At 38.9% G+C, this 19,811-nt stretch overlaps 1 protein-coding gene across 1 annotated transcript; it reads left to right on the top strand.

Annotated features, from left to right (window-relative positions):
* The first annotated feature begins 2,674 nt into the window (after positions 1-2,674).
* On the top strand, positions 2,675-16,479 carry LOC140245313 (peptide-N(4)-(N-acetyl-beta-glucosaminyl)asparagine amidase-like). Its single transcript, XM_072324895.1, has 12 exons — positions 2,675-2,787; positions 3,862-3,976; positions 4,602-4,727; positions 5,419-5,581; positions 6,277-6,505; positions 7,479-7,600; positions 8,380-8,525; positions 9,785-9,895; positions 12,478-12,666; positions 13,313-13,495; positions 14,003-14,183; positions 15,030-16,479. The coding sequence occupies exons 1-12, from the start codon at positions 2,675-2,677 to the stop codon at positions 15,194-15,196; spliced, it is 1,845 nt and encodes a 614-aa protein (XP_072180996.1). The 3' UTR covers positions 15,197-16,479.
* Positions 16,480-19,811: the final 3,332 nt, after the last annotated feature.

Here is a 19,811-nt window from a genome sequence, read left to right as displayed (position 1 = left end):
CTGCCTGTATATCGTTAAATATGGATGACATTCTCATTTTGAGCCAGTGTTCAGGAAAGGAAAATAATGCGACAAAGAAAGAGAATGGTAAAAGTGGACGCAAAAGTAATCTCGGTTTAAATTGAAGAAAATGCCAATTTCGCGCGGATGTAAAAGCAGAGTGAAATGAGGGAAGTTGGTGAAATAAATCTTACATTGTTCATATCTGTTCACATTTCAGGAATAATGCATGATCTCTGTCACGCTTGTGAGAATGGAAGAGCATAAACTGACTTGAAGATGGAATGTCACCATTTTTCAATCTATTATGAAGAGTCTGAGTGGACTTAAATAGCTTTACTTTCTGTGGCTGCCAATGTGTTTATAGAGTGTCAAAACTTGTTATTTCATGCATTGATCCATAACGTATTTAAAGAGTTTGTGAGAGAGATAAAAAAGGGAGAAGAGAGAATTGGTAACACGTTCTCGCTTGAAAATGAAACGCCTCCACCATGTGTATGGATGCCCACCGCCTTCTTCGATCGTGGCACGTCTCCCCGCCCGCCGCCCAGGCACGGGCACTGGCCAAGAAGCTCGGCGGAAGCCGTCGCCGCGTCTTCCTCGTGCGTCAGGGCGCTAGCTCCGACGTCACGCCGGCACTCGGCAATGACGTCCAGCGCTGCCCTCGCTTTCCTCCCGCCGTTCGGGCAGGGCGGCCGTTCGTTCTAGAGCCGTTCGTAAAAATGGGACCCGTGTTGAATCTCGCATCTCCGACAGCCGGTTGTTGGGCATGATGTTGTGATGATGGGCGATTTGGGGTTTAGATAAGAGACTAATAACCTCTCGAAAGAGCTATGATAATAACATGATGACCTTTTGACAGGGGTGTTTATGCGTTGATCAGTTTTCACAAATATTTCCCCTCTAGTAATTTTCAACCAGCCCACATTGCAGTAACATTGCCAGTATGTATACCTAAAAAAATGTGTGCCTAAAATATTCATTACGATGCGTACAAAAGCAGTTCCACACCCATGGTCAATGTAGGCTTAAATGAATCAGAGTAAAATATCAAACAAGCAGAAAAATATTTCGTCAAGGACGGATCGAGAATACAATGATAATAAAGTAATGGGAGTTTGTAAAAAAAAATTTATAATAATAATGGGTGTAATGGGATGATAAAGCGATGGGAGATTGAGTTTCACCGATTACATGGAAGAATTGGACCCTACTTTTTGTTGAATGGATAAAAAGAATATCATATCATTATTGAATTGAATGTATTAAAAAGTGCAAACGACATCTATTTATATTAAATGGGATGATGATGGTAAAACCTTAGGACCTACAAGGTTCCCATGACACAATAATCTAGACCTACATTGAATTTTACTGAATTTTAGGCCCTAATAACATATAAACGATGACGATGAGTATAGGGGGAGGAGTTTTTGGTTTACCAAATAATCGACTTAAAGCAGTTTATTAGGACTACGACGGTAATTTTAGTGGGCGAGGTGACATCAGCACCTCACATATCACTATCACTCTTTGGTGAAGATAGACATAATGATGAAACTTTGAAATAAAAATTCAATGTTAACGTAGGCCTACAATAAATTTTGTTTACTGTCTATCTCGGTGAGTTGTAGTTTGTGCATGTTATGTATTTTTGGTTTTCCACAAAGTATTGTTTATCTTGAGAACTTACTGTATAAAAATAACCTAAAACTGACAACTTTCATGTGTGATTTTTATGAACCTTCCATCATTTTCTTTGTATGAGCTTACTCTATTTTGAAAATAAAAACACCACCACCCACCATCAATTTAAGCATGTCTTAAAAGTTCAGCACTGTAAGCTTTATTTTTTTTTTCATTCTCCCTTTCTAAAAGATTTCTCCAAAGTTAGAAAAAGAAATATTAACAACAATTATGTTAATATATTACAAGAATTATGTTAATATATTACAGTATTGTAAGAATGTGATATTCATTGTAGAAACTAGAAACCATACAATGAGTCAATAAGAGCATGCAGGTTGAAATAAATTCACGTGTTTATCTTTTTCTACATTCTTCTGATGCATAGCCCTATATACTTCTGAGTAACTATTCATAAACTACAGAAATCATATTTTCCTGTATCACAGTAGACACACAGACTTACTGAAAATTGAAATTTATCACTTTCTTCTTGTTCTTTTATTGTTATAATTTATTTATCTATTTATTTATTTATCTATTTATTCATTTATTTATTCATTATTATTAATATATATATATATATATATATATATATACATATATATATATTTTTTTTTTGGGGGGGGGGGTTCTCTTTAATGCCACACCGGCTTTGAAAGTTTGTTCTGGCTCACTGAGCTTTGCCCGAAGGAGCTGAACTAGGCAACATTTATGTTTGCAAACCAATTTCAGCAAGTAAAGATATTTTAACAACAATCGGATCCCTTGCATTTCAGCCAGAGAGATATCTATAAGACTGGATGCAAATCTGTATTTTTTTTTTTTTTTGCGTGAGAATGAGTCGCTGTTTATAAAATTGAAAATACATAGTGAAATGCAAAAAAAAAAAAAAAAAAAAAAATTAAATAAATAAAAAAAATAGCGACTGGCAGGTAGGCTAACACGCGATTACGAGTAGATTTAAAGTGACAACAAAATCTGTACAATGGATGACAACAGGGAAATTGTCGGCGTTTTCCGCGAACTTTCTCAGAATGATACGACAGTCTTCCTGGACGTCTCCGAATTGCTGCTGAAATATGTAAACAATATCATCAAGTATGTGTTCTGATATGCAGCTTTCGAGGTTTATTTCAGATTTCTACGTACAATGATCTTCTTGTGATAGTGTAAATATTGTGGAGCAGGATAATATTTGGCAGTGTCCCACACGTAGGTTTTTATGTTAGTAGCTCCTTTCTGATACGTTGATAATGATATGCAAGCCAGATCTTGCGTAAACAGATGTCTGTTTATAGAGAGAGCCCATGATGATGTATGGACATAACTAGATAATAAAGAATTTCTTGTGAAGCTTCTTGCTAAAGTATAAACTACTAGTCCTAATGGCATGCTCAGCTCTATCTAAATTAATTGTGACTATGCATTCGCCAAATCACTGCCACTGACTTCATCTGTTTACGTGTTGATTATTTTCTACAGTGTGTTTTAACAGTTTAAAACGTGTTTAAAGTGTTTTAGTATTGGATGATATAAGTTTTGTAGTTTGCTTTTAAAAACTACTGAACAAGACTGTCCCATCAAGGAAATAGGCCTCACCACTACGCGTCTATACTAATGGCATGCCTGTTGGTGTTAATACGCGTGAATTAAGCCCCACTGCTGTCTGGCGTTCGACGGTATTCAGCACAGCGGTGGGACTTTCTTCCACAGTATAATACTTATGAATGTGGCCCCACCAAATGGCGTTTACGCGAGATTGATACAGTGGCAGGGCCGGTTTTCACAGCATAGCATTTTTCTTCCTTCCTTTCTCCCGTTTTTTTCCTTTGTTCTTTCTTTTTCTTTCTCCCCACTATTCTCGGAAAGACTTTCTAATATCCCTCAACTAATCTAACCATAGATACAACCCTAACCTAACCCTAAACCTAACCCTAACCCTAACCCTAACCCTAACCTTAACCTTGCTTGCTAACGCACAGATGCGCGTCCGGTCCATTGCGGTGGGGCCGATTTCACGATTTGGGCGGCATAGATCAACTAATCTACTAATCAACGTGAATAGGTGCTATCCCCTTTTTTTTTTTGCTTGCAGCAATCAACTCAATCTACTCATCTTCTCATTATTGTAATTTTATATCCCAATTCGTGTCATGTTTTAACCACCAACAGACACCCAGAAGTTTCCAAGTACCGCTCCATTCGCCTCGGCAACAAATCCTTTGAGAGTCGAGTCCTTCCAGTGAGCGGCGCCCTAGAGTGTCTTTTCACCGTCGGCTTTCAAGAGGTGGGCCTATTTTGATTGAATTAATTTCCTCCTGGAAATTCTACAAAGTGATTTTATTTTTCCTTGTTAGATGAGAAGAATTACATAAGGCTAATTTGTTTTGATAGTTGAGATTGATTTTGTAATGCAGAACAGTGACTGGATTGATACTGTTGTGTGTGCTGCCATAATGTTTTGATTTATAATGTGGCAGTAGTCACCTGTGTGAATAGTTTGCTGTGGTAATTTTCCTATTATTGTCCTCTGTGGTCGATCAGATGAGCTTCCACCATTGCATTGTGCTGATTGTAAAGTAGTTTTTAACTAAAAGACCTTAACTTTGACGAGAGGTAATGTGAGTGTTAATAATCCCATGATTATTTTCAATATTATGATTATAATGATGATTAGAAAATTTGAGAAAACAATGAATGAAGTTTACAAAATGATCTGGACCAAAAGAGAGCAAGTGATTTTTTGATAGTAGTTATGATGATGACAGTGATGTAATGCTGCTGTTGCTGCTGCTGAAAATGATAATGACATGATGATGATGATGGTGATGATGATGATGATGGTGATGACTGAATTACCATTGTATCAATAATAAATGAAGAATACTTGTGATATTGTGCTGCTGTTTCAGGATGACGATAAGATCACCCTGAATGAGACTGACTCTCTGGAGGGACTGAGATTGTTTCAGAAGCTGCTTGGCCAGGAAAGACTGGTGGTCATCTCTTCTCAGCTCAACAATCACATCTTTATACAGGTGAGACTTTCGTTATAATGTTAGTTCAGTCTCCTGGACAGCACAGCAACCCACTGCCTTTCTTTTCTCTCTCTATCTCTGTCTCTCTCTGTCTCTCTTCAAAACTATCCATCCCAAATGGAGGTACAGAAGCTATGGTAATGTACGTGTATGAACAGATTCAGACAGTCATTTCAGGTTAAAACTTCAATGTGTTATGATTGTATTGCAAAAAATATGAATGGAAACTTGAACGTTATCTTCCCCTTTGCCGATGAAAATCTATGCCGCTGACTTCCAATGTTTGCCATCTGCTGAGTGTAACTTTCTTTTTTCATGATATTGCCTTATTCCAATGATTTAAACAAAGAAAGACAGTAGCCTAAGCAAAGAGATCTTAGATCTGAATTCTAAGCGTATGATAAATCATTTATTTTTTTTTTTAATACGAGAGATTATCTTATCCTTGAGATTGTTAATTGTGAATTATAATGGGTTGTCTTACATTTCTATCGATTTCATCAGAAATGAAATTAGTCGAGTATTTTTTTTTTTCAGCAACACATTCAAATTCAAGCACAGATGATAAGTCCCTCACAAACGGGAAATGCATGAACTTATTAAGTGTTTATACTACAATGTATGTACTGGAAAGAGTGGGTTTGAATACACCAACATTGCTTTGCATTATTTCTCCATGTTTTTATTCAAGGCTCAAGAACAGAGCTTTGCACAGAAGTTAACAAGCTCTGCATCTCATGTGATGATTTATGAGGATCCCCTCCTGCAGCAGAAGGCCAGGGACAAAATACCATATGAGGAGCTGCGGCAGAAGGCTCAACAGAGACTGAACAGGATCGCCACGGCAACCTCCGGTAACATCACCTCCCCCACCCCCCCGCCCCATTCTTGTACTCCAATTCATGAAGCACATGAAAAAGAATTGCAACTTGTAATGACAGCAGTCAATAATGGCAGCATGCGTATCGATTCAAATCAATTGATGTGTTGGTTGTCCATTGTTATCCCGTCATATATTTTGTCATTCAGACACTTTTAGCTTGCTGTTCATATGTGCATTCAACTATGAACCACCAAAGCTTCCATATCGGTCTCTTGCTTTCTCTTCAATTATTATTGTTATTTGTGTGTATGTGTGTGTGTGTGTGTGTGTGTGTGTGTGTGTACTCGAGGGATTATAGAAAAGCTTCAAGAGAGAAAAAAAGTTATATGCTAGACTTTCTCATGTCATTCATTCAGCACAGTTTTAAATCATAAGTCATGCAATTTGCATATAAATGAATTTAATGCTAGAAATACATTTTCGGTTATTTATATTCATTATGATTTTCAATAATGATTACTTGTACTTTCTTAAATTGTAAATGCATGTTTGCACCTAAAGTTCATAAAACAAATAATGACTTCATAAAGGATAATTGTATGCATGCATTGATGTGAATTCACTGTATAACAATATCCCCCCCCCATTCAGTAATGCAAGAATGTATGTAGCATCCTTCAATGCTTGATCGTCATGCTACGTCATATGTTTGTAATCTGTGGACAGATGACGATGACGCCCCTCTAGATCATCGAGATTGTCTCCTGTTGGAGCTCCTGAAGTGGTTCAAAGAGCGCTTCTTCCGCTGGATGAACGCTCCCAAGTGCAGCTCCTGCCGGGGCCAGACGAGGAGCGTGGGCATGCTGGAGCCGATGGCTGAGGAGCTGAGATGGGATGCGGGCAGGGTGGAGGGGTACACGTGTACTCGCTGCAACACCATGGAAAGATTTCCCAGGTATGGTACTCTCTCTGTGAACACTTTGAGATTTTTGTGTACTGTATATGTTATGTATTTTTTGTTGGTATAATCTTTAATGGATTGGAACTTTTAGGATGCTTTCGCAAGTGGTTGGATTCGCAAGTTAGCACTGAATTGATAAAATGAGAAATTAGTATATTCCTTTTCAAAAGAGAAAACTTGAGCAATTTGCCACCATAGATTCTTCCAGTATTGCAGCATATTAGTGTTGCAGATGACAATATTTTAGTGAGTTGTTAATTTGGCAAATATTGGTTGGTGAGATATTTTGCATTATATAGTACACAGCGTGTGTTTGAGTGTGTATATTTGTGTGAATGTTCTTGAGTTTCGAGACGTTTGTGTGTGTGTGGTGTGTGTGTGTGTGTGTGTGTTTTGAGGGTTGTACGATGTGTGTCTGTGCCAGCGGTATATATAATTGTATGTTCTTGCAAAATTTGTCCAGTTATTTGCAAGTATAACAGGGCAACATCAGTCTATGGTCGAGTTAACTTTCATGAATAAAAATAAATGAAATAAGACAGGGAGAATTTGATTTTGATTTTGAGGAGGATCTTCTTCTTCTTCTAGTATAATACAGTCCACCATGAGGTGTATCAGCGTACTGGTTGGGTGTGCAGTGCAGGCAGTTTACAGTGGCAGTGCTCCAGGTAAAATTTGTGTGGGCTATGTACAGTGCTAGAAAAAAGTGTGCAGCTAAAAACACTCCAACTGTCTAATGGAGCAGGAGATTTTGCACCTCCTCCTTAAATGTAAGTGGGGAGGTACATCTTATGAGCTGATCAGGTAGACTGTTCCAGAGTCGTGTTGCATCTGGTATGAAACTTTTTTTTGTTTGTCTCACAAATATCTTTGTTTTATCTTAAAGTTGTTTTGACAATGAATTCATGGCTGGATTCCGATTTTGTGATTTGAAGCAGCTAATCATCACTCCTATCCATTGCTATAGATACAACCACCCAGAGAAGTTGTTGGAGACGCGGACGGGGCGATGCGGGGAGTGGGCAAACTGTTTTACGCTCTGCTGCCGGGCACTGGGCTTTGAGGCCAGACACGTGGTGGACTGGACGGGTAGGTCATCACTCCTGTCATCAATATCACTCCCTCTAAATACCATCAGTTTGAAATACTCATTACTACAGTGTAGAGTGTTTTTGCCAGGGGTGCTGAAAGACTTAGACTACTTTGTTGTAAACTGTTAGTTCTACTTCTACTTCTGATCTCAAAATACTCTAAAACAACTCGCCATCCTGGCAAATCGCATCAGCCAGGTAAGTTTCTTTGTAGACCCTTTCAATGTATTGCAAGCATGATGGAAAATAGATTTTGAGCCCTTCTGAGAATTATGTTTTGGCTTTAATTTGCATACCTGTAGATAGATTGATTGATACGTTGCTTTGTATATTGATGCATAGACAGATAGAGACAGACAAACACACAGACAGACATATATGTATATATATGTAGTATATGATTATATCATATATATTTTATCAATTGATAAGATTGAGAGAGAGAGAGACAGATAGACAGATACACAGACATGGAGATAGAGAGACAAAGATTATGCACAAAATGCTATAGATATTTGTACTGCAAAACGAGGAATGTTCGTGTGCATTTTAATTTTGTGAATTTCGCGAGCACCAAGATTCGCGAAATTAAAATGCATGCGAAATTTCTTGTCGACACTGTATGCATTGAACGCCAGTGGCAATTTGCGAAAATTTCATGCCACGTAAAAGGCCGTCGGCTCCAATTCGCGAAAATTTCTTACCGCAAATATACAATGTTTTACAGTATATTAGATACATTCATATATATATATATATTTTTTGTCTTGATTGTAGATCACGTATGGACAGAAGTCTTCTCTCAGTCCCAGCAGCGCTGGATGCACACCGACCCGTGCGAGAACTGCTGCGACAAACCGCTGCTCTACGAACACGGCTGGAACAAGAAACTCTCCTACATCATTGCATTCTCTTTTGAAGAGGTCAGACCCATCTCCCCCCCCCCCCATGCCCCACAATCATTTCCTTATCTTACTGTTTGTAAACCCTGTGTGTGAGTTAGAGCTATTCAGTGTTGACTTGTTTTCCAAGGTATAGAATCTAATTAAACTTGCCGTAGTGACCACCTGTCCCTAGCTACAACCTGTCCACAGAACCAACTTAAAAATCTCTTGTACAGAATCCATGTAGGGAAGAAATTACACTTAATGTTTGACCGCACATAACGCAACTAGTGACCACTGATTTGCTCCCACTTCACAAATGCTACGTGTTCACAATGATCGGCTGTCGGTGCCATCAGACAGAAGAAAAAAAGAAATTGAAAATGGCCCTTGACAAGCACAAGGTTATTATATAGTTTAATGCAGACATCTATTTCAAGTAAAGTGTGGAGATCACATGTCTAAAAAATACTTTTCATGAACACATGCTTCTCTGTCTGTACATAATAGTGGATGATGTCATGATGGTTATTAGGTACATGTAGGTAATGAAGCATACACTGTATGTGCATGTATTACAGTGTATTAGGAATGGTAAAAATGTCCATGTCTATTATAGTGGCTGCCACATTTAATGTGTTTGTAAAAACCACCTGTGTGCAATGACCGCATGTTTTTAAAGACCTCCTGTGTGTAAATATATCATATTTTTGTTTTCTTTAGAGTGGCCTTTTCAGGCAGTTATGACTGTAAGATTATATTTCCTATGGTTGGATAAGCTGGCACAGTTTGTCCGTTGTCTGTTGTACAATCTGGAAGTCCCTTGTTCATGGACCAGTGAGTCAAACGTAAGTCCCCCTCACACCAGACCGTACCAAAATCTCTCAGAGCAATCACATAAAAACCATTCCAGCTACTGTTCTGGTTACCACAGTGCATGTTTGGTGTCAACAGTCACATGAGAATAGCACATGACCAATCATTTCCACCCATTTTTGTACATATTTTCCTTTATCTTGCCATCTCCTCTTTCAAGAGGCACAAAAACATTCTCCCTCATATAGGACGTACAGTGAAGGTCGTGTGAGTGAAGGAGGCACAAACTTACCAGTGTGAAAGATCCCTCTTCACTTTTCACTAGCAGTAAGATACAAGCACAATGGTGGCACACTCAGGAAGACTGGGGAATGAGGCTTGTACAAGAATATATTTTTACAAAATTTGAATGATTTGTCAACCAACACAATCACTATGTTAGAAGGGGGAAAAAAAGAATGATGTTCCTTCGGTCGTAACAGGTGGTGGACGTTACATGGAGGTACACCGCCAAGGAGCACGAGGTCATCGGACGGAGGAAGGAGTGCCGAGAGAAATGGCTGGTGGATTTCATCGCAAAGCTGAATCGTCAGGTGAGTTCATTGGAATCCCGGCTGGTTCCTCCAGGGAGGTGTTTTGAATCATTCCCCTTCTGTCTCATCTGATGATTGCTCTAGCTTGCTCAAAGTGCAGTTTTGACACCATGCTCAAATTAGCCTTACATAAAGTGACTAAAATCAGATGATCAGAACTATAGAAGTTGCATCAAAATTGAACCTGAAAAAAAAAGTTCACAGAATATCAAATTTCAATTCATGTTTTCTGGAAATTTTGAGATAAGCGGCAACCAGGTATTCGAATGAGATGAGGCAACCATGTCATGACCTCACTTGAAATCTCTCATTGAACTACACTCAAATATTTCCTGAAATTGATGTTTTACATTAATGAAATAATTATCGGTAAAACTTCATTTCACTTCAACTTCAGGAAATATTTGTTTTGTTTCAATAGTGAAGCAATGATGATATTTTTTTTTTTTCATTCGAATGGGGCAGGTTTGTAGTTTTGCCAATTCATCAACCAAAAAAGTTTTTTTTTTTAAATTTTTGTGTACATGTCAGTTGGAGATTTTGAGCTGATGACAACATCACCTCGGCTGATTCTGACACATGTTTGCAAGCAATACCATGGTTTGATGAAAATCACTAAAGCCTCAAAATTCCTCATAACTTTCTCACTTTTCAATCCACTTTTGATAAAAATTCTGATTTCACTCTCTTCATTAAAGTCGATTTGAACAGTGTGGAACGTCATTCAACTGTCTTTCGAGCCGGTAATGCTTCACATAGTTTTGAGATTTGAGGCAAGATTTGTGTTCTTCGATGCCAGGTTAATTTGAGAGAAAAAAAAAAGATGTGTAAAACATAAGCAGTAGAATGCTACTCCATCTCTAGTGGGACTTTAAAGGGGAATTCTTTCCAGTGCAAAGTTAGTCTCAAAAGGAAGGCTAACACTCTACAAGCCCAACAGTGAAAATTTGATCAAAATTGGATGGAAAGTTCAAATAGGGAAGTGGAGTGGACTTTTAAATGTAATCTTCCATGATTTGATCGTCAAATGTGCAAATGTCCGTAGTTGTCGCTGTGTCTGTGGATTGACAGTGAAATACAATATTTGGCTGGAAAATGAGCAGTGAAGCAATGAGAGATTATCTTTCGTTGAGTGCACTTTGTGTCACATTAGTCCTGAGGAAGTGCAGTGAAGTAGATAAAGGTCAGTTCTCTCAGACAGGATACTCCTATTACCAGGTTTCATATTTCCAGAGGAATATAGTAACAGTATAGACAACTGTTAAGTAGTATCACTAAAAAAAAAGAAAGAAAACAAAAAGAATGTGTCTATGCAAAGGTTACATTATCTATAGTACGGATAAAGGTTGAAAGGCTGAGTTATATGCATCACAATAATAAGTCCAAATCTATCTTATTTTTACTCTAATGCCAATATGTTGTAGCTGTTGCTACCCCCCCCCCCCCCCCTCATTTTTGCGACATATCTTCACATTACCAGTACTGGTCATTCTTAAAGTGAAATTCCGTTTTGATATTATGTTGCTTTGTATGAAACCTAAAAAAAATGTAAATTAAAAAAATAAGAGAAATCAGTGAAATTTATGGGAAAAAAAATCAGACACATAAAAAAAAAACAATTATGAATTTCTAACATTTGGAGAGTAGAAGAAATTTGCAATTCTGTATGAGCTGGATGTTGAGCAGCTCTCTAATTGGTTTATTCAAAATAAAATCACCATTTTTCTCCTGAGAAAAAAAAATGTCTTTAGACCTATTCTTGGTATATAATTAAAAGATAATTATACCTTTTTGCTTGTCGTCAATGATTAAGCTCTGTCTGTGCCCAAATACTTGAGGAAAATGAAATTTAGTGACATTTTGTGTACATAACAAATGGAGAGCTGCTCAACACTTCTCAAGATCACACAGAGTTGCCAATTTGCTTTTTACCTCCGCCAAGGGAGGAGGTTATGTTTTCATTACTGTTAGTTTGTTTGTTTGTTTGTTTGTCTGTGTGCAAAATAACTCAAAGAGATGTGCACGGATTTGGATGAAACTTGCAGGAAAGGTTGAGAATGACACAAGAAACAGATGATTAAATTTTGGTAGTGATCCGGAAATTTTTATGAATTTTATGAAGGATTTTGGATATTTTGGCAGGTAGGGTCAATGAACTTGGGAGTTCAAGCAGCGCATTTTTGAGGTTTTCATACGCGCACTAAATTTGCGTGCTCTGGTTTCTGCTAGGGTGAGGCGCACCGCGCAGCTGAGGGTTTATGACGTAACAAAGGCTTCTATATTGGGAAATAGGGCGATTTTTTTCGGCAGGCATAATGGGTGGAAATCACTGATCTCTATGGAAGAGCAAGATCATCGGTGGAAAGTAGCTGTTTGGCGGAGGTCTGCGCTCTCAGAGTGCTTTTCTAGTTTTGCATGTGTCCAGTTTCTTCCCCCAAATTCTCGCTGGTAATGCTCCCCCCCCCCTTTTTTTTTTGGGGGGGGGGGGGGGAGGGGGTTCACACAGAGCAAAATAGTATCAGGATGGTATTTCCCCCTAAAAAGCAATTTTTTAAATTGATTTTTCTCCCGTTCGATGACAGCGACAAGCCAACCAGACGGGAGCCAGGAGGCGACAGCTGCAGGAGAGATTTGCCCGGGAGCTGGTGGAGTTCCTGTCCCCAAAGAGAGCCAGGGATGGGGAGGACCAGGGACGGTCGTCGGGGTCCCTCACCTGGAGAGCAGCGAGAGGGGAGACTGGCACAGGAGGGGGTGCCACGCCCAGCTCACAGGTACGTCGGTGGTCTCACGAGAAGTAGCTGAGAGGAGTAATTCCCCCTCTTACCTACATTCACTATTCTTGCAGATGATATACAGTACCTTTTTTTCCTTTTGAGAAAATGATAAAGAATTTTGTGTATGAGCTAGACAAAGAGAGCAAGTGATTTATGATGGTAGTTGTGATAGTGACAGTGATATAACGCTGCTGCTCCTGCTGTTGAAAATGCTAATAGTGGTGATTATAATAATAACTCTGATACTAATGATGATGATAATGATTTATGATAATGATGATAATGATAACGGTGATAAAAAGTAAAAATGATAATAAGGGCAGCACATAATGTCAAGCGAAACTTTCAAAATTCATAACTTTTGAACAGATTAATCTTCAACAAACTTTTGCTGAGCATTTCATTAATCATTCTGCTTTTGCAAAATCCACATAATGCATTGGGGGAAATCACTGTCTTAATAAATGTTCTTTGAATGTAAATATTTGTTTTCTGTCCCTGTGGTTTTGCCAAGTTTTGTGTGCAAGACAGCATTCTGTAGGTCCTGAAATTCCCCCTTGAATTGGCCACGAATACTTTGTTGCCACTTCTGTCACGAAACACTAATTTCTATCTCTTTCTCATTCAACCGCTACCTGTCTAGGTCGGGTTTGTCTTCCGGCCGACTCCGTCGGAGAAACAGTCGAGGTGTATCCATGTGCAATACAACACAGCCAGCAATAAGTACGTCAGGCTGTCGGACGGGAGTGCAGAGACGGAAGACTGGGAGAGCTGTGTGTGGACCAGCACCAACATGTTCAGGAAGCACGAATTTGATTGGCAGATGGTGAGATCATTAACTCTTTCTGTGTTTGGGACGGTGGACAGTGTGCACAAAGCTATTGGGTTTGCTGTGCCAGTCAGTACCCAAAGCACAGTATGTGTTTTTTGATCTATGATTAATTTCACCATTTAACGAACATTTTGAAAATTTTGTGTGGCATAATTTCCTTTATATTGGTCTGACTTTGATGACACCTTCACTGTACTGTCTTTGTAGGTGAAAACTCTTCAAATCAAAGGTAACTGGAATAGGTGGTGGAGAGTTTCTTGTTAATTCCTTACTCAGAGTAATATCTATTCCTTGAGACATTTTTTTTCCCCTCAAACAGGAATTTGCTCTGAGGGGCCAAAGGTGATAACCGTTGGTAATCATCCTGAATTTTGCCGTCACCCCAATGGTAGACACAGTCAACATACCCCTCTGGTGGTGTTGTGTGCCAACGGTGCTCTCGTTCCCTTGACCAAAAAATCCTTTAAAAAAAAAACACTCCTTGTTTCTCCGTGCTCTTAGGTCTATCTGGCGAGAGAGGAGTTCACCGACCGTGGCTCCGTGTCCTGGAGGTTTGACGTCACCGGTTCCGGCCTCGTCATTGACTGGATCAAGGTCAGGGCCACCAGCACAACCTATGAGGACGCCCTCGTGGTTTGGACCCTGCAAGGGGAGGGGAGCTCCACCAAGCTGGATGGATCAAGTAAGAATACATGTATCAACCCATTGGTTTCAGTGATGTACAGTGGACTCCCATCATAACGAAGTCCTCAGGACCTGCAGTTTTCTTTCGTTATATCAAAATTTTGTTATAACCGAACAAATGAACAGTAAGAATACATAGACTGGATAATGTTAAGGCCTGAATTTTTACTTCATTGTAACCTGAATTTCAATATAACTGTGCTCGTTATAACGGGATTGTACTGTAGTAAAAAGAGTCATATTCAGAAGAGATGGAAGCATGTATGCTTGGGAATGAAACATCTCAAAATATTGTTTTCTCTTTTCCTCCCTCTTTTTCATGTTCTATGATAATTGTCATTCTAACTTTCTTGTACCTCAAATTTTCGTAACCTAACAGTGGTTCAAAGTAACATCTTTTTGTAAATACTTTTATTGGCCAGGCGCATGGCTGTATCTTGGTAAGCTTTTCATTACCATTTGCTCAATATCCCCAAATTTGACTTTCCTTTAGGTTAAACAGCACCACCAAGGCATAACAAAGCCTCATTGTAGTAGGAAGGCCATGGTGACTTAGTGGGGATTAGTGGGAATTAGTGGGATTAGGTAATCTTTTTAGTAGATTGTATAGTTACACACATCTGTGCCAATAGGTGAGGAACTCACTCCATTGGAAGTGCCGGTCAGTGAGGGAAGCACAGTATGTGGGTTAAATGTCGTCGTATACAAGACTGAGTACGTTATTGTAGATTCTGCTGCTTGTGTGCTACAAAATGGTCTGTGAATAGAGTGAAGCTGAACTACATTTTGCTGAGAGTCAAGATTTTAATCAGCCTCGTTCACTCCAAAAAACCCTTTCTCCAAGGTCAATTCCATGAAGTGAGGGACGACATCTCGGGGTCCAGCCACGCCGAGTTGCGGGCGGAGCTGAGCGGCGGTCAGATGTGGCAGCACACACAGCTGTTTCGGCAGGAGGAGGACGCCACCACACAACACCTCCTGGACATTTGCATCCACCTTAGAGAGGGTTAAAGGTCAACTAACTAAAAAGAATATAACAAAAAATGATAACTAGACCACCGCCTAGCACTCGTAGCAGCTCATTTCCATCCATACAAACATGCTGAGTATATGATAATCGCCCTTACTTTCCAGTGATAAAGAAGCCTTTCTGTTATAGGTATGTGTACATCACTTCGTCCCGAGTGCATGCTCAGTGTGGATATGCACGCCACAAATATGCGCAGCTTGAACTCCCTCATTTGTTGGCCGATTTGCCAATGATATCCTTTGAAATAAATTGTAAAAAAGGTACCGTGGATCTAGATGATTATCCAGATTACCAGCAATATTTAATCAACTGCTCCTTGTGTCGTCATCAACTTTTCCTGTAAGTTTTATCCACGTCCATCCACCACTTTTTGAGTTATTTTGCAAACTGACAGACAAACAAACAAATGAATTAACAACCGAATTAACAAATCAAATGCTGACAAAAACATAACCTCCTTGGTGGAGGTAGTAATAATACCAAAGTACTCATTATCAGTTGAAAACCAGAGCAGAGTGTAACCCTGTGAGGACTACCAGTTTATTGAAGAAAGATACCATTCACATCTAGTTTTGAAAATTGCATGCAGGGCTGACAGGTTTTGATGTGGCCTTTTGACAAGGCCCTTTTGCTGTATGGTATTTTATGCCTGTATGGCTATCGAGCTCGACTGGGCACGCTTTGCTCACCATCATACAGAGAGAGAGAGAGCCTTGTCAAAAGGCTAGGTCTGATGAGGTCCCTGGTGTTCCCATCTGAAATTATTGTGCTCTATTTGTACCATGTTGTGTCTGCAATTACTTTGTATACATTGTGATGATTTGTACAAATGTGCTATTATATTTGTCTTTATACATTTACAAAGAAACTTAAGATATCAGAGTCTATAATAGTACTACCTGAGAAAATTTTCCTCATTGTAAAATGAAAAGTTATGTGTATTGTGTTGACAATGCTTTTTTGTGAATGCTTTTTTTTTTTTTTAACTTGCGCATTCCATTGTGGCATCACATCATAAATGTGTCAATTTCTTTCTGTTTATCTTTAACGCAGTGTACAACATAATATAATAAATGAAACCTATTTCTGTATATCTTCAAAGCAATAGACATGTCTCTGTGTGTGATTAAAAGAGTTAGATTTTTGTTGCATTAATGATTTACCTAACGCAACAAGGGCTGAACTTATTAAGGTAGGCTTTGTGTTCAATGGCTGCCTAACAATCAAGTAAATGCATATGAGAATTCTGTATGAGTGTTGTACTTGGGGCCCTTCTCCAAGAACTTTCATGAATCCTCTGTATCTGCTTTACAGAGTTGCAAAATTTAGTTTTGTCGTTCTTGATGAGAGGCTTTTTTTCTAACCCACCTGAGGCAAGATACCTATACAGTGCACTCTAGTTATAACGCATGTGGTTATGACGAAATTTTTTTACAGCGAAGTAGAAATTTGGGCTCCAAAATTATTATCTATTTATCTTTTTATACTGTATTTGTTTGGCTATAACGAAAGTTTGATACAACAAAAGAAAACTGCCGATCCTGAGGAATTTCTTTTATCAGGTCATAGGGGAAAGATGAGGAAATACATGTAGCCTTGTCACTTTTGTTCAGAGTACATTCTGATCAGATTTTGGCAGGGATCATCCATAGGGGTAGGGAATGCCGAGCCGCTCAGAGGTGCAATGTAGTTCCGAAGTAGCCTTAGGCCGGGGCTAGTGAGGGCCAACACACTTACTGTAACTTTTAAACACCCCGTAGGGTGGGGATACCGTGCAATGGGAAGGCTGGCCCGACGGAGACATATTTGGGAATCCCCATAAAAAAATTGTGTACAAGCTATATCACTGATCTCCATATAAGTACACACATAGTACACAGAATTTGACTTGAGTTGAACTTTATCGATGAGTGTACGCTTCAGTGCACATATTCGCTGACAGGCAATTCTATTCTAGCCAGCCTGTGCTGGTAATGGTTTTCGAATGTTCCCCAGTTGGCAGTGAATGGAGATGAATTCAATCTGGCCAACCCTTTTTTCCCCATGCTTCCGGCCTTTAATCATAATCTTTCTATCCATTTAGTTGATGAGATAAATCATATAAAGTGTAGATACCCACACAGATTTAATTATAAAAGAAATATACATATATACAATTGTCTGAGATGCCCCTAAAGAGGTTGTTATTATGCAGTCAATGACATAGATTTGTACCAATGAGATTCACAGTGTGTTGCTAATGATGATATTAGATGATATACCAGTTGCTGAAAATAGAGCAGTCTTCTTCTTTCGTTTGAGACAGCTATGTAGTAAAGCCTGTGTGTTTGCATTACAACCATTCTTAAAGGTGCATAGTCCCGGTAGTGTAGAGGGCGCTGTTGATGATACTGCCGATCACCGTTAGCATTGATACGAAGATTACCGAAGTTGAGCTGTCATCAAGAGTAAAGCGCGTAGGTGTTGCTAAGTAACGTTGCCTTTGTTGTCTTCTCTGCGCATCGCGCAGTCTGTAGTAATGCCAGGGTGCGTGCATATGTGCTTGTTATTATGACATCACAAAAGAAGTTTACTAAAGCGGTCATCCCCCTCAGCCGAGTCGTGAGCCGAACTGTGATCGGACCACTGACTACAGTGAATCGGACTTCTTCGGACTCGGGGGAAGTGGGCCAAAGCGTAAGCGCTAAAGAGGAGTCGATAACGTAGGTCTCTATAGGAAACTTGCCCCGTGCACCCGCGTACGCATGTGACTAAAACACCGGGACCATGCACCTTTAAGAATGAATATTGGTTGTCTGTTTCTATACCTTATACTACTTTGAGACGCAACATAAAATAGTCAAGACTCATTGACTGGAGAAATATCATAACCCCTTTTTTTCTTTTTTGCCAGCACTTAGAGACATTTTATATGATAATGCGCTTTATAAGTATTGTGAATTATTATTATTACCCCTCCCACAGCTTTTGTTTTAACTTTTGATACACATTTTTCACTGGTGTTGTATCCGAACTTGTTTGTCGATCTTAGTGTGACACGGGAGAGAATTTGAACATTCAAGATAGATAAATCACGCAAGTTAAAGTTTGCTTTAGAAGGTCACAAGGTCATTCAATCTTGGAATTCAGTGGATATGGCAATATTTTTGTATACTTCTTTGGGCAAGGAAGCATAATATATACCAAATGTGTGGTAAAACAGGAATAAGGGTAGCATTGTGTAATTTTGCATATACAATAGCCTGTTTCATGCCTGCAGGAGTTGATCAAGGGATGAAAGGGTGAGATCAGCGTAAGATATTCTCATGTAGGATTTTGTACCACATTCTGAAGGCGATTAAAAAAAACAAAATAGGAAGTAATTTCCTGTAGTTATTACCATATTTCATAGACCGTTGTCATACAAGAGTGCGTTTCTTTCCAGCTTGGCTCGATTGTTAAGTCAGAGGACGAACTTTGTAGTTTGTGTGCATGTACCGCACTGTTACCTCACCAACTGCTGGTAATGTTGATACAGTGTACGTTACAAAATATGTCCATGTATATTTCATATGATTTATCAAATCAATTTCTGTATGAACATAATAAAGTAATTGCACAAATGATCCCATCCCATTGGGCAGGAAGAAATTTGCATTGTTAGCACTTCAACATAGCAAAATCTAGCCATTCTTTTTCTTTGCCAGAAATTACATACTCCTAGCCCATCCCCCCCCCCCCCAAAAAAAAAAAAAAAAAGCAAAACAACTTTTTTTAGGACTTGCCATTCTAGAGCTTAACCTCCCACCCTCACATAACTCTTAGAATACTAATATTACATGATGAAGTAACTAATAATGATTCTAATTGTCACAAAAAACGCCCATTTTTGACAGAAATCAGCTCAAAGTGTGAATCTTAATCTCATTTCTGCCAGCCAACCAAGTGTTACCCATTAATACTGCTTAGCATTGTAGCTTCAAATTACGTCTATTCGTTTTTGTCAATACCATTCCTGCCCTACTGCTCGTTGTTATGTTATTGTCATGTTATTTATGTGGATTATGGAATGCTGATTATCTTTATTGGACAATTCTTGCATCCAAATGAATTCAGAAATACTATTATGACCAGATTGTGTAGATTTTATACGTATGCGTAGTCTATCAATTTTTACTGCTCTGAACATTTTTGTGAAAATGAGCAAATAAAGAGCGATGACATACTGGAAGATTGCCTGCTCCAGAAATTGCATAATTTGTTTTTGTTTTGCATGTTTCGTCTGGAACAAGATTCCTACACCTTACACAGAGAAACCCCATTATAAGGAGCTCGTGTGGAACAAGGTAACGCTTTTAATGAGGTTAACTCGTCGAGGACAAGTCCCGAGTATACTTGGGCAAGTGTCTATAGGAAATGCATGTTGTAGCAAAATATGCCCGTTCTCAATGGGTCAATTTGGCAGTCCCGATTTTTCCATTATTATATATTACACTGTAGGGCCCATATTAGCTGATCTCTTTTTTAGTACAGTGCATTCTCGTTATAACGAAGTCCTTTGAACCAGCGGTTTTTCTTTCAGTATGTCAAAATTTCATTATAGCCGAACTGTAAAAC

Source organism: Diadema setosum, chromosome 22 (genome assembly GCF_964275005.1).
Source record: "Diadema setosum chromosome 22, eeDiaSeto1, whole genome shotgun sequence".
In the NCBI taxonomy this organism is placed as follows: domain Eukaryota; kingdom Metazoa; phylum Echinodermata; class Echinoidea; order Diadematoida; family Diadematidae; genus Diadema; species Diadema setosum.
Note: the sequence above shows the minus strand (reverse complement) of the source record. Positions and strands in the feature narration are given on the sequence as shown.

Bases quoted from the DNA above. Each gene is read 5' to 3' on its own strand.
- LOC140245313 (XM_072324895.1), top strand. From the start codon at position 2,675: ATGGATGACAACAGGGAAATTGTCGGCGTTTTCCGCGAACTTTCTCAG. The intron at 2,788-3,861 runs GTATGTGTTCTG...AACCACCAACAG, and splicing joins TATGTAAACAATATCATCAA to ACACCCAGAAGTTTCCAAGT. The intron at 3,977-4,601 runs GTGGGCCTATTT...CTGCTGTTTCAG, and splicing joins TCACCGTCGGCTTTCAAGAG to GATGACGATAAGATCACCCT.